This window comes from Pseudorasbora parva, chromosome 1 (genome assembly GCF_024679245.1).
Source record: "Pseudorasbora parva isolate DD20220531a chromosome 1, ASM2467924v1, whole genome shotgun sequence".
Taxonomy (NCBI): Eukaryota; Metazoa; Chordata; class Actinopteri; order Cypriniformes; family Gobionidae; genus Pseudorasbora; species Pseudorasbora parva.
The window spans coordinates 21267605-21280539 of NC_090172.1; the positions used below are offsets into that span (position 1 = coordinate 21267605).

Sequence of the window (12935 nt, forward strand, 5' to 3'; positions counted from 1 at the left end):
CAATGGCGTGTGAAATTATTGGAAGAGTTAGATTTCTGTCGCGTCTGACCAGACTACAATTCTCCCAAGTATTTCACAGGCCAAATGTTGAGTAGCAAACTTAAAACGTTCAACCTCCAACATGCCTTTTCTTCATTAATGGAGAACTCAGGGATAGGTTTGCGCAGAGGCAGAGGAGTGAATTGGCCATGGTTTTCTCCAAGACAATTGTACCTGCCGCCAGCAAGTCTTTTTGGGGCTATTTCCGAGTGGTCCTTGTCTCTTGGGCTAGTTTTCTGACTAACCTTCTGACTACAAGATCAGAAATTTTACGAGGAGCTCCTGTGCGTAGCAGTTGATGGTGGAATGATGTTCCTTCAACTTGTAGATAATTCAATGCCTTCAACATTCAAGAGTTGTGAAATCCATCTGTAGCCAGTGCCATTGTTAGCGCAACAATCTTGTTGCCAAGGTCTTGGGAGAGCTGTTTGCCTCTGGCCATCATGAGATGGATTCAGAGGTGTGTAAGCCTTTTTCTAACCTACCAACTTGCACTAACCCATATAGCTTGTTTTATGGATTGCAATGATTTCTTGATCTTCTTGATGTTTGGTCAAAATTGCATTTGAATTTTGCATTGTAACATTGTTTAATAAAATGTTGACGTGCTGAATACTTATTTTTTCCATGGACCACTATCAGTCAAATGTGTTACCCCAGCATAAAATAACCAGAAGGACAGAATCTTGGTATACTATCTTATAGTATCAACCAATGCTAAATTTGATAATTCCAAATACAACCTCAAATGCCCCCCAGACAAGTCAGACAAGTCAGATAACTCTTCTAAAGGTTGCCTTTAACATCATTAAGCCAAGTGAATATCAGGTAATCTAAGGCATGATTGCTAAGACCACCCCTTCGGTGATAACTAGCTTAGCGGCAAGCTGTTCATAGTATCAGCGTCCTAGCCGAGTCTGATAAATCTTTCGGCAAACTGCCACTACTTACAAATCCTTAAAGAAAATCTTAACAGCCTGTAGTGACTGGTAAAGGTTAGAGCAGGACAAATGACAGAAATGTTTATAAAAAATTAAAAAGAAAATTAAAAAAAGGATAGGGATGCACTTAAGAGGTGATTTTGAGTGGAAAATCAACATTATGTAACTTTTGGCCCTCTAGCAGTTAGCAAAACTACATGCATTTTTCAGAAGAACAAAATATTTTTTTTGCATTGCATCACAATGCTTTACTATGAACTCCATTAGAGAGTATAGATACATATGACAATGTATTCTTTCAGTTAACTAAATACAGATACATACCTAAAGACAGATCGCACACTGTGGGATTTATAATAGTACATTATGATACATAACAGTTCCTTGTAAGACTGTAGGAACATGATCCCTGTTGTAAGCCATGTCACACTGTAAGATCTAAGTTTTCATTGATGTCAGACTGTATGATAGTCAAGGCGTGTTATAAACGGACACACGCAAGAAAACTCATCCGGAGATTTATATCATCAATCAATGACAATCATCAGTGACAGTGAGCTGCATTACACACGGGATTGTGAAATAGTGAAGAAAGAAATCTCTAGCTCTCAGTTGGTCATGGTTTGTCTTGAAAAATCAAGACTTGCTCCAAATCTTCTGACACTGCCAGAATTTTGTAACATTTGAAATTCGCAACAGTTATTAATCGGCTGTCGGTCAACATGTCAAACTAATGATGAAAGGCAGATTTTAGCCTAGGATCAGAGGAATCTTTTAGGATTTGCAAAAATGTGTCTCAGGAGGCCAAATCGTGGTCACAAATCACAGTTTTCACCCGGCTTTACTCATCTGTTGATTAATAAAAATGCCATTTCTTTTAAAACAAATTCAAATCCCTCAGGTCTCACCATCAGCAAAGCCAATGCTGAGTGTCATCTTATTATGAGCTCTGTAGCTTTCTCTTTTTGCCAGAAGGCTCTCTTCTGTTTGCAATTTTTTTATTTTATTTTTTTATGGAAATGATTCCCCGGAGGTTCGAGATTTAGCGCGCCCCATGTCAACCTTTCTTGCTCGCTGTGTCAACTATGCCACTCCTACACCATACACGCATCAAATTAGCCGGAGCAACTGTTCTCTATTTACAGAGATGATGAAACATGCACAGAATTTTCAGCAAAACCTTACCATCAGGCTAAGACAAAAACACATATTCAAAGAGGAATTGGTGATGTATTAAATGTAATTTGGTTAATTTTAAACAAAACAAAACAAAACAAAAAAAGTTACATAGTGTACCTTTAAATATTACTAGTTTTCAAAAAGGGTTTTCTGAACACTCTTCTGTAATTGATTGATCAAGCAAAGTCATTTTTATAACAATCCACACACCACATCATTCTCTCAACCATTTTCCTTCGCTCCATAACACTTTGCACAAATTATGGGAGTACCCTCCATTAAACTGTAACCAATCAGCAAATAATAAACAGCAAAAACTGGGTACAATGAGGAGACATTATTCTCCCCACATCAAACATCAATAGGAAACTTAAAAGTGAAATGTATTAACAAATTACTATCAGCAGACCATGAAAAACCCCAAAAGCTCAGATGAGTCGTTCAGCAGCAATATTATGGACGTGCATGCTGCATTAATCAAAAATGTTCCATCATTAACTGAACCACTGATGGATATTTCAAAGTGTCTCCCCCCAGTTTGACAGATAAATGTTGCATTTCCCAGCTTCAGAAATACTGATTAATCATTTAGGAGAAAAGGAGGGGGAAAAAAGCACCATTTGAAAAACTGAAACGAAATGTGAGAAAAGAGATTTGGGGAGGAAAAAAAACAGGAGAGCAGATCTGTTACAGCGTTTCATCTTTTGTATATTAATACAGCAGAACTTAAAGAAAAAAATAAAATAATCTAGAGGAACAGAACACAGCTAGTGGACTGAAAATAGCTTTTGTCACATTTTTGTGATATTTATGTCACATTAAAATACCAACTGTTTGTTTATCATTATTTTCCTGATGGATAAAAATATTAATAGATAAAGATTATTTGTAGTGCAACCTTATTAACTGAAATGATTTCAGTCTTTTTGAGTAGAAGTTCTCCAATTCACAGGACCACTCACAATTTAAAATGCAGCTGGCTCGTTCAGAAAAAAAAGGTGGATATTTACTTCTAGGCACTGAGAAAATGTCCATCATGTGTCAAGTTCTTTAGAAACAACATTTAGGTTTGTAGTGTCATGTATATTATACAGCATAATCAGCCAATTATAATTTTTTTCGTAACATAAATATATAATATATTTATATAATTTAGAACCAATTAGCGATCATTACATTATTAAAAAAATTAATCAGATGATTATTATTAAAGGGTATGTTCTGTAAGTCAACTGTAACTACAGCTAAATAACACTGACATGCTAACCCATTAACTAGCATGCGTATTTAACCCATTATCATCAAGCGTAGTTCAAAGTAACAAAGATTCTATTTAACTGATGAAAGAGAATGAGCTAAATAAGTGTTCAATGCTTTATGTGAGGCATTTTATACACTACCATACTCAACATATACAGTATATCACCTGATATCTACAGAAACCAACAGATCCCTAAATGCTAAAATAAGACATATCATCAGATCACTTGCACATTACTGTTACATTCTGAAAAGGGTCTAACATAAAGTGAAGGTGTTAAGAAGAGGTTGACTGCCCTCATCTGGTTAGTTAGTGGAACTTAGAAAAGAAAATAGAAAGTATTTGCTCTTTACCAATGACTTAACACCTCTTTAATTAAGAGTACCAATTTACCAATGTTTTATATTAGTTTCTCACTGTTGTGCATTTAAGCTTTAGCCATTTAATCAGATGATAAAAGCAGGTCAATATTTTATTTGTTATTAATCAATGAATGTATTCTGAACTCCAGGGCACAGAGTTCTAAGGCCAGTTATTAATAAACCCTTCAACGTGTGAAACAAATTACAAACTAGAATAAAATATATCTCCAAGCAGCCATTATGAGGGCCAAACACAAAGAAGCCAACATTGCTGGGAGTGTAAGATCAACTGCAACGAGCCATTAAAGACCTATTAAGATAACTGTAGGCAAAATAGCTGTACAATTATAAATATAGTCTATAATAATGGTTTAATGGTTTATCACTTTTGACCAATAGGTAGCACAGTTGCGGAATTGTGGTGTGGTCAATATGAGAAGACAATGACACATGCAAAGTTTGGTGTCAATATGTCAAAGCATTGCAGACATTTTTTTTTTACAGGCTCAAGAGTCATTTTGGTATCATGTCTCAAACTTGTCTACCTTGTATACCTTATCTATCAAAACAAAATTCCTACATTTTTGTCGGCACAGTCTGAATATGATATGATTTGTGTTGGGTAAAAATGGGAAAAAGGGCCTAGGACAAGTTCGAAAAAGTAGGATTAAAAAAATAAATAAAAGATGGCCAAGACGTTTGGTCTAAAATGGCAAAATTGGTATCCATGTTCTCTGAATTATCAAAGGAATTTATTACGACAAATTTTATTACAATAGGCTAATTTAAATCAAAAGTCATTAGCATTTTTGCAAATTTCATTATAACATTTGGCCACAAGTTTGCGCTGCCAAAAAACTTGTTGAGTACCATCAGGGCATGGTGTTGAAGACACAATCCAAGTATTATAATAATACGCCAAAGCGTTAGCAAAACAAAGGCCTAGCATTTTGTATCAAAATATTGCATTGAAGTCAATGGGAATTTCACATTTTTTATATCATAGTGCCAGCAAAATCCCACCATTTTTTTTCAAGTGTCCTCAGAGTAAGCCCATACATATGAGTGTTGAGTTTGGAGACATTTATATCAGTAACAACATAAAAAAATTACCCATGGACAACTTTTTTGCATTTTATTATCACTTTAAATATGTTCACATTTGGCTGTTATAATTTAACCAGTGACCTATGTTTTGCTAAGGTGGCTTCGTCTCGATCAGAGTATTGGTTTCAACATGCATGTTCACCTGAATCTTATGAGACAAATTTTATGATTTTGACAAACCATACAGGAGTTAATCTCTGGACCAGTAGGTGGTGCAGCGCCGAAAAGCAGCATGCAAGCTCACGACATGCTTGTGATCACGTGCCAAATTAGGTCTGAATACGATAAAGGGTGCACAGAGATATAGATTTTATAGATATAAAATTTGTTTTGCACATTGATTACGAATGGTTGTACAGATCAAATTGAATTCCATACAATTTTGTCGCCATTGTCTTAAGATGATCTGGTTAAATTTTGGTAATAATTGGAAAAACATTGGATTTTTGCATAATTAAAAATGCTGGTAAAATTTGTATGATGCAAAATTACGTCATAGGGTACAAGCGAATCATCATGAGCTCAGGAATCAGAGGAAAACATTTTGATTCTAGAATTTTGCTGCTAGGTCAGCAACGGTTCAAAAGTTATTAGCATAAATATGAGTTAAACTTTGGTGGCGCAAGAGGGAATGAGTTAGAGACTGCCCTCCATCAGAATGTCAAGCACTTACAATTTTCCCACAAATGGTTCTATGGGCTGCTATAGACTCCCATGGCAGAATAATGATGAAGATGAAGATGATGAAGATGAATATGAAGATGAAGAAGATGAAGAAGAAGAAGAAGAAGAAGAAGAAGACTAATGATTTGAATAGGTGCCTTCGCAACTTTGGTGCTTGGCCCCAAACAAGCATAGTTATGCTGTGTTATAGGCAAATGAAACAGAATATATAGGTGAGCATTATTTGTTTCATACCTCCGATTGGAATTTTGGGGTCCTGAGCAAGTTTTCCTGGGTCAGCGGTGGAAGCCCTGAATAATGCTGAGACACATAGCAGTGATGCTAGATAGTAACCTGAAGAAAAAGAGAAATAGAGAAATGTAACTTTTAACCACAAAAGTCTCTATGCCTAGAAATGAAATTGAAGTAAAGCAGAAATGTAGAGCGATGCATTACATTCCTATTTTAACACATTAAAGACACAACAAGTAATTTTCGCCACTAGAGGTTGCTTATTGAAAACAAAGGCATAGCTTGATGACACATGGATTTCGCTGAGCTTTTATGATGTCGCAGACGACGCTTACGCTTTATCCGGTCATGTCTGCGCAGCTCTGTTTTATTATACACATTATTTGAGTGTGTTGAAAGTTATGTTATAATGCTTCATGCTCAGCTGCTACTATGAGACACTTGTTGCACACTGCAGTAAGCGAGGTCGATATTAGGCATGGTAAAACATGATACTCGCTAAATCCTGAAAACGAGATTTAAACAATAAGACTAAATGAGCTACATAACAATGACTAGTTTTCTGTCTATGGAAACATCCAAAAACAGTTGCTCACCTATCTAATGAAACACATAATGTATTAAAGCTTCTTTGGGGTTTAAATGGTTTAAACAAAAAAAGTTCCGTAACCGGAAATCGAGAGTAATGTGGGTATGATGTCATTAATAGGCAGCACACAGACACGGTTTAACCGTGTCCTGGTTAAAATGGCTAATTTCTCTAGATTTAAACATTTGGGATAATGCAAGTAGCACAAGTACAAACAATATTTTGTTCTAGTTTTTTTGTTTTTTGGATTTTTTAATTCAATAATCTTTAATTTTAATAATTTTGTGCCTTTAATGAAAATTAAACTAAGCTTCATTAATTAATTTACCTAAACCACTTAATGTACAGAAAAATGCATTTTAATTGATAGTACACCTAAGTCTGAAGCAAATTTTTACATTGTTACAAAAGGATTCAAATAAATGCCTTTTATTCAAAGACAGTGTGTGTGTGTGTGTGTGTGTGTGTGTGTGTGTGTGTGTGTTATTTATTTTATATATATATATATATATATATATATATATACACACACACATACACACACATGCAAATGCAGAGGACAGGAAATGGAAGCTCATGCAAATCTCAGTGCATTCCAAAGTTCAAGTATGGTGAACTCTGACCCTGTGAATTTGTATCACTTGATGAGGTGTGACCAAAAGAAGATCAATGTTTCACGAAGTGACCTCTTAGCTGAATTTAAATTTTTACACTACAGTAGTTGCATATTTTTACATTTTGGATGTTTTATATATTGAATCTCTTTTTCTTTTGGCTGTTCCCTTCAGGGGCCGCCACAGCAAATCATCTGCCTCCACCAGTCCTATTCTCTGTATCCTCTTCTCTCAGACCGACTACCTCCATGTCCTCCTTCACTACATCCATAAACCTCCTCTTTGGTCTTCCTCTTGACCTCCTGCCTGGCAGCTCTAACCTCAGCATCCTTTTACCGATATATTCACTCTCCCTCCTCTGAACATGTCCAAACCATCTCAACCTGGCCTCTCTAACTTTGTTTCAAAAACATCTCACATGTGCTGTACCTCTGATGTACTCATTCCTGATCCTATCCATCCTCGTCACTCCCAAAGAGAACCTCAACATCTTCAGCTCTGCTACCTCTATCTCTTCCTCCTGTCTTTTCCTCAGTGCAACCGTCTCTAAACCATAAGACATTGCTAGTCCCACTACTGTCCTCTACACCTTTCCTTTCATTCTTGCTGGTACACTTTTTATCACACAACAGACCTGACACTTTTCTCCACCCATTCCAACCTGCCTGCACATGTTTCTTCACCTCTTTTCCACACTCCCAATTGCTCTGAACTGTTGACCCTAAGTACTTAAGATCCTGCACCTTCTTTACCTCTGCTCCCTGTAACGTCACTGTTCCACTTGGTTCTCTTTCATTCACACATATATTCTGTCCTGCTTCGGCTAATCTTCCTTCCTCTTCTCTCCAGAGCAAACCTCCACCTCTCTAGACTTTCCTCCACCTGCTCCCTGCTCTCACTACAGATCACAATGTTATCCGCAAACATCATAGTCCATGGAGATTCCCGTCTGACCTCATCTGTCAGCATGTCCATCACCACCCCAAACAAGAAGGGGCTCTGAGCCGATCCTTGATGCAGTCCCACCTTCACCGTGAAGTCCTCTGTCTCACCTATGGCACACCTTACCACTGTCCTTCTGCTCTCATACATATCCTGTACCACTCTAACATACTTCTCTGCCACTCCAGACCTCCTCATACAATACCACAGCTCCTCTCTTGGCACTCTGTCATATGCTTTCTCTAAATCTACAAAGACACAATGCAGCTCTTTCTGACCCTCTCTGTACTTCTCCATTAACATTCTCAAAGCAAATAATGCATCTGTAGTGCTTTTTCTTGGCATGAAACCATACTGCTGCTCACAAATGTCCACTTCTCCCCTTAGCCTTGCTTCCACTACTCTTTCCCACAACTTCATTGTATGGCTCATCAGCTTAAAACCTTTGTAGTTTCCACAACTCTGCACATCTCCCTTGTCCTAATGTTTTTTAAAAAGATGCAGCAGATTGTGACGTCATAATTCGGCCGCTGAAGTGTCTATAGAAATTTTGCATGATTAAAGTCTAGTGCAGGAGGTGGGCAAGATCCACTTACCTGCATAGTTTTTGTCCAACCCTGAACAAACACACCTGAACAAGCTAATCAAGATCTTCAGGATTACTAGAAAGCAACAGGTATGCAAATTTCATCATGGTTTGAGCTAAAGCCTAAGCTTGCCTAAATGTTTAACACTATTCTTCTGCTCTAATATGTCCTGCAAGAAATGCCAATCTAGATATGTTCACAGAGTGTCAGGTTTGTGATAAGTTCTCAGTGGTAAAAAATAAATAAATAAATAAATAAATATACAATTGTACATAAACCTGTCCTGCTATTCTACTTACTCTTGACCGTGATCTCATCATCTCAATGCTCTGCTCTAATCTAAGAGGAATTCCGGTTTCAACAGACTCAACTTTTCCCTGAACAAACCTGCACAAACCAGATTTCAGTGAAACTATTCTGCACTGAACCTGATGATACTGATTACTGCTATCAATAATAGAACATGGTGAGAGCACTTACAGACCACAAGTGTAGCAGGTATATGTCCCTCTGCATAGTGTGGCAGCAGCACCAGTTTGGGAATGAGGAAGCTGTTATAGAGCCAGACAAACAGGACCATGCTTATGCAGAACCAGCCCATGGGGTCCACCACAAAATGCAGTCGCAGCTTCATCCTTCTGGATAGCGTATGTGCCAGGATAACGGGAAGCAGCTCCTGATCGTAGACAGAAAGCAGAGTTTGGATCAATGATGGCCAAAAGTACCATTTAATGTGGAACATATTGATTTGTCCATGGCCAAAAAAAAGATATAAAAATGTAACCAGCTTCACATGAAAGTCTTCACAAGCACATCAATTGAATTCGAATGGAACAAGCATAAAGCAAGGTTTAAAAATGTCTCAAATCTACTATAGTTCAACAATATTCAAAAATAAAAAATCTAATGTATTACCATAAGTACAATAAAAAGTTTTAATATTTTGAAACCACTGTTACAAAGAAAAGTTATAACGCAAATGTCAGGTAAGATCTTCTTGCTTCCATTGCTCATTGGATCATTTTAAACCATGCAGGAGAACATGATCAGGTTCCGCACAAACCTGTGGAATTCATGCAGCTCGAGAGACATAACCAAATACACAAAATTATGGTAGCTTATCAAATAAACTCTTTTTCACACTATTATCCTGATAATATCTTTCATTATTTTATTTATTTTTAACAATGATATAGAAGGACTTTCACAAAATGTTCTTAGACTTTTGGACCACATTGTATAAGAATATCTTGTCATAAAATAAAAAACAAAATATTCCACCAACACAGATAACATGAACGAACAGTGAACACCTGTATTTTTATTAACTAACATTAACAAAAATAAATAAATAAAGTAACAAATGTTACTTAATACATTAACTTATGTTAAAAAATAAGACCTTATTGTGAAGTGTTGCCAAATAGGATATTGAAAATGGATGGCTATATACATAACGATAGATGATTATCCTGAAGTGTCCCAGTATTACTGATGGGTATATTTTAGTATGATACCTTTACAGTGGTGTGCAGAGGTGTTCTGAAATGAAGAGGCAACACATTTCACAGGTTTACAGGTTAAGTAAATAACATTATTGCAAAATAAATAAGAAAATAAATAAATAAAACACTATGTTGTATTTGTTCATTAATGATGCGATTAATGTTCAATTTATAAAAAACGAGTATATTCACATACTGTTAGTGTCTTTTAAGCATTTTTACATCCCCAAATTAATAACTAAAATAACACAGTACTCAAATTCAGGACTACGTTACTTGTGACCTAATGTTCAACATTCCTCTTTACTAATCAACTTATTTTTTAAATCTTTAGTCACCATAGTAAACACTGCAGGTTTTATTTCGTTCATTCCATCTGATTCACGAAGTGCACATGATACCAAGAGGTGGAATTTATAGTGTGATGAAAAGTCAATGACAGCACAATGGAGGTATTGCCTCCTCTCACGTGACTGTTCCCCATTCATTCTTAATAACCCCCCACCAAACCCACAGCACGGGTCTATTAAAACTCAGCAGGCTTAGGAGCAAGAGAGACTCATCCTCACCAATTTTTAAGTAGAAGGAACTGGATGAAACATTCTAAATGATAAACATCTACAATCTGATTTGTGATGCAGCCTGGAATCATTACCCATATTGGCCAACGGAGAACTAGTTCCCCAGATGAGCCTGGTAGTTTCTGCTAGGGTTTTTTTCTCCATTCTGTCACCGATGGGGTTCCTTGCCATTGTCACCGTCAGCTTGCTTAGTTGGGGACATGTTATATTCAGCAAATGTATTGATTTGACTGTACTGACACTGACGTACTGATGAAAACTGAACTGAGCTGGACGATGACATCATTTTACAGAGATGCTTTATAGATTAATTTAACTACTTTAATATTTTATGATCTTTACAGTAATTGAATGGTATAGCAGCTATTCTGTCCTTGCTAAAGGCTGGTAAGAGACAAAGACAGTGACAGCATTTTTGACTCTCAAGCATAAAACATTGGTTAATATCGGACTGATATTTTTTAATGTATACGGTTTTGTGGTAAACAAAGAAAACATCCTCTCTGCTCACCCCCTCTTCCTACCTTCAATCACTATCTTCAGACAGGTGACTCCTATGAAAAAACCATGACCCACCATGTTCACGTAACATAAGCAAAAACCCATTAACTCTTTCATGTCTACTACAAATGGAACTTAAAGGGTTAGTTCACCCAAAAATTTAATTATTTCATTATTTACTCATCCTCATATCATCGGACACCCGTAACACCTTCGTTCATCTTCGGAACACAAATGAAGATATTTTTGTTGAAAGCTGATGGCTGAGAAAGGCTTCAGATAGGCCTCCATTGGCATTCAGTACATTCCCACTGACCCACTAATAAGACCCATTAAAGGCACTAAAGACGTCGCTACAAAGTCCATCTCACTACAGTGGCTGTACAATAATTTTACGAAGCGACAAGAATAGTTTTTGTGTGCAAAAAAAATCAAAGTAATGACTTTATCCACCAAGTTATTGTCTTCTGTGTAGGTCTCTGAGGTGAACTCACCTTAAAACTCACGCGATAGCGGCGCTCCTCCTCTTCCGGGCCATGTATTGAACGGCGGAGCTGCGTCATATTCTCGCGCATGCGTCAAGTTCACATCAATAACTTAGCGGATAAAGTCGTTATTTTGATTTTTGTGCGCACAATAACTATTTTCGTCACATTGTAAAATTATTGTACAGCCACTCTAGGGAGATGGACTTTGTAATGTCGTTTTTAGTGCCTTTAATGGGTCTTGTGAGTGGAAATGTACTGAATGCCAATGGAGGCCTTTTTAAAGCCTTTCTCAGCCATCAGCTTTCAACAAAAATATCTTCATTTGCGTTCCGAAGGTGAACGAAGGTGTTACGGGTGTCCAACGACATGAGGGTGAGTAATTAATAATAGTGTAGTAGTAATTAGTAATTAATGAAATAATTGTCATTTTTGGGTGAACTAACCCTTTAATCTAAAACGGAACTGACCACCGCTGAACAAAGACACTATTTTCTTCTTTAGAAATAGAACTGAACTCTGTTTGCATCACTGAATCATTATTTTCCTGTTTATCCCTGTAAAACTGCTTTAAAAAACAATCGGAATTGTATAAAGCACTATATAATAAAGGTGACTTATATAATATAATTATATAATAAAGACGCTGCCTCGTGGTGTAACTAACCACTGGTGTCACTGTTGGAAAGGGTCTTTTTAGGAAATATTTGTGATTTATAGACTTTTTATTGCCATGTTTTGTAATATTTGTGTTGCTTTATTCTTGTACTTTTGATTATTTCCTCATCCATCCATCCATCTATTTTTTTTTTTTTTTTTGAGGAGGAGGAGGAGGCTTGTCTCGTCAGAAGAGAATTTACCAGACTGTAACCTAGTGCCAATTAAATGTGGTGCTACAAAAAGATTTGTTGATATAAAAACTTTCATATAAAGAAAGTGGATGGATGAAGCTTACATGAATCAGTGAAGTACCACTTTAATGGTGTCAGTCCACAAAAACCAGCAGCATCACAATGGTCCTAGCCATGACAACCTGAAACACAAAACAAATCCTAGATAGCTGTTCGTTTATGGTAACTAGACACAAACCAATAAAAAAAATACAAATAAATTAAAAATTTCAGTCTATGTGCCAGAGACCTGGAGTTATTTTTTTGTTGTTGAGATTTTCAATAAAGATGATGAATGAGGTCACACGAGAGACACCTACTGGACCTCACTGGCTTTGTTCATACATACGCCCATGCAAACTGATCTAAACGGATCTTTCTAACAGGCACAAGGGAAAATAAATTAATAAATAAATAAAACAAATAAAGCCAGACAA

At 36.6% G+C, this 12935-nt stretch overlaps 1 protein-coding gene across 1 annotated transcript in view; it reads right to left on the reverse strand.

Annotated features, from left to right (window-relative positions):
* The window catches only part of zdhhc21 (zinc finger DHHC-type palmitoyltransferase 21), a 32865-nt gene that overhangs the window by 19456 nt on the left and 474 nt on the right, over window positions 1-12935 (reverse strand). The window contains exons 2-4 of the mRNA XM_067433307.1: window positions 12564-12641; window positions 9017-9212; window positions 5808-5906 (exon numbers count right to left, since the gene is read on the reverse strand). Of these exons, the coding sequence (XP_067289408.1) occupies window positions 5808-5906; window positions 9017-9170 (253 nt within the window). The 5' untranslated portion in view covers window positions 9171-9212; window positions 12564-12641. The remainder of the gene's footprint in view (window positions 1-5807; window positions 5907-9016; window positions 9213-12563; window positions 12642-12935) is intronic.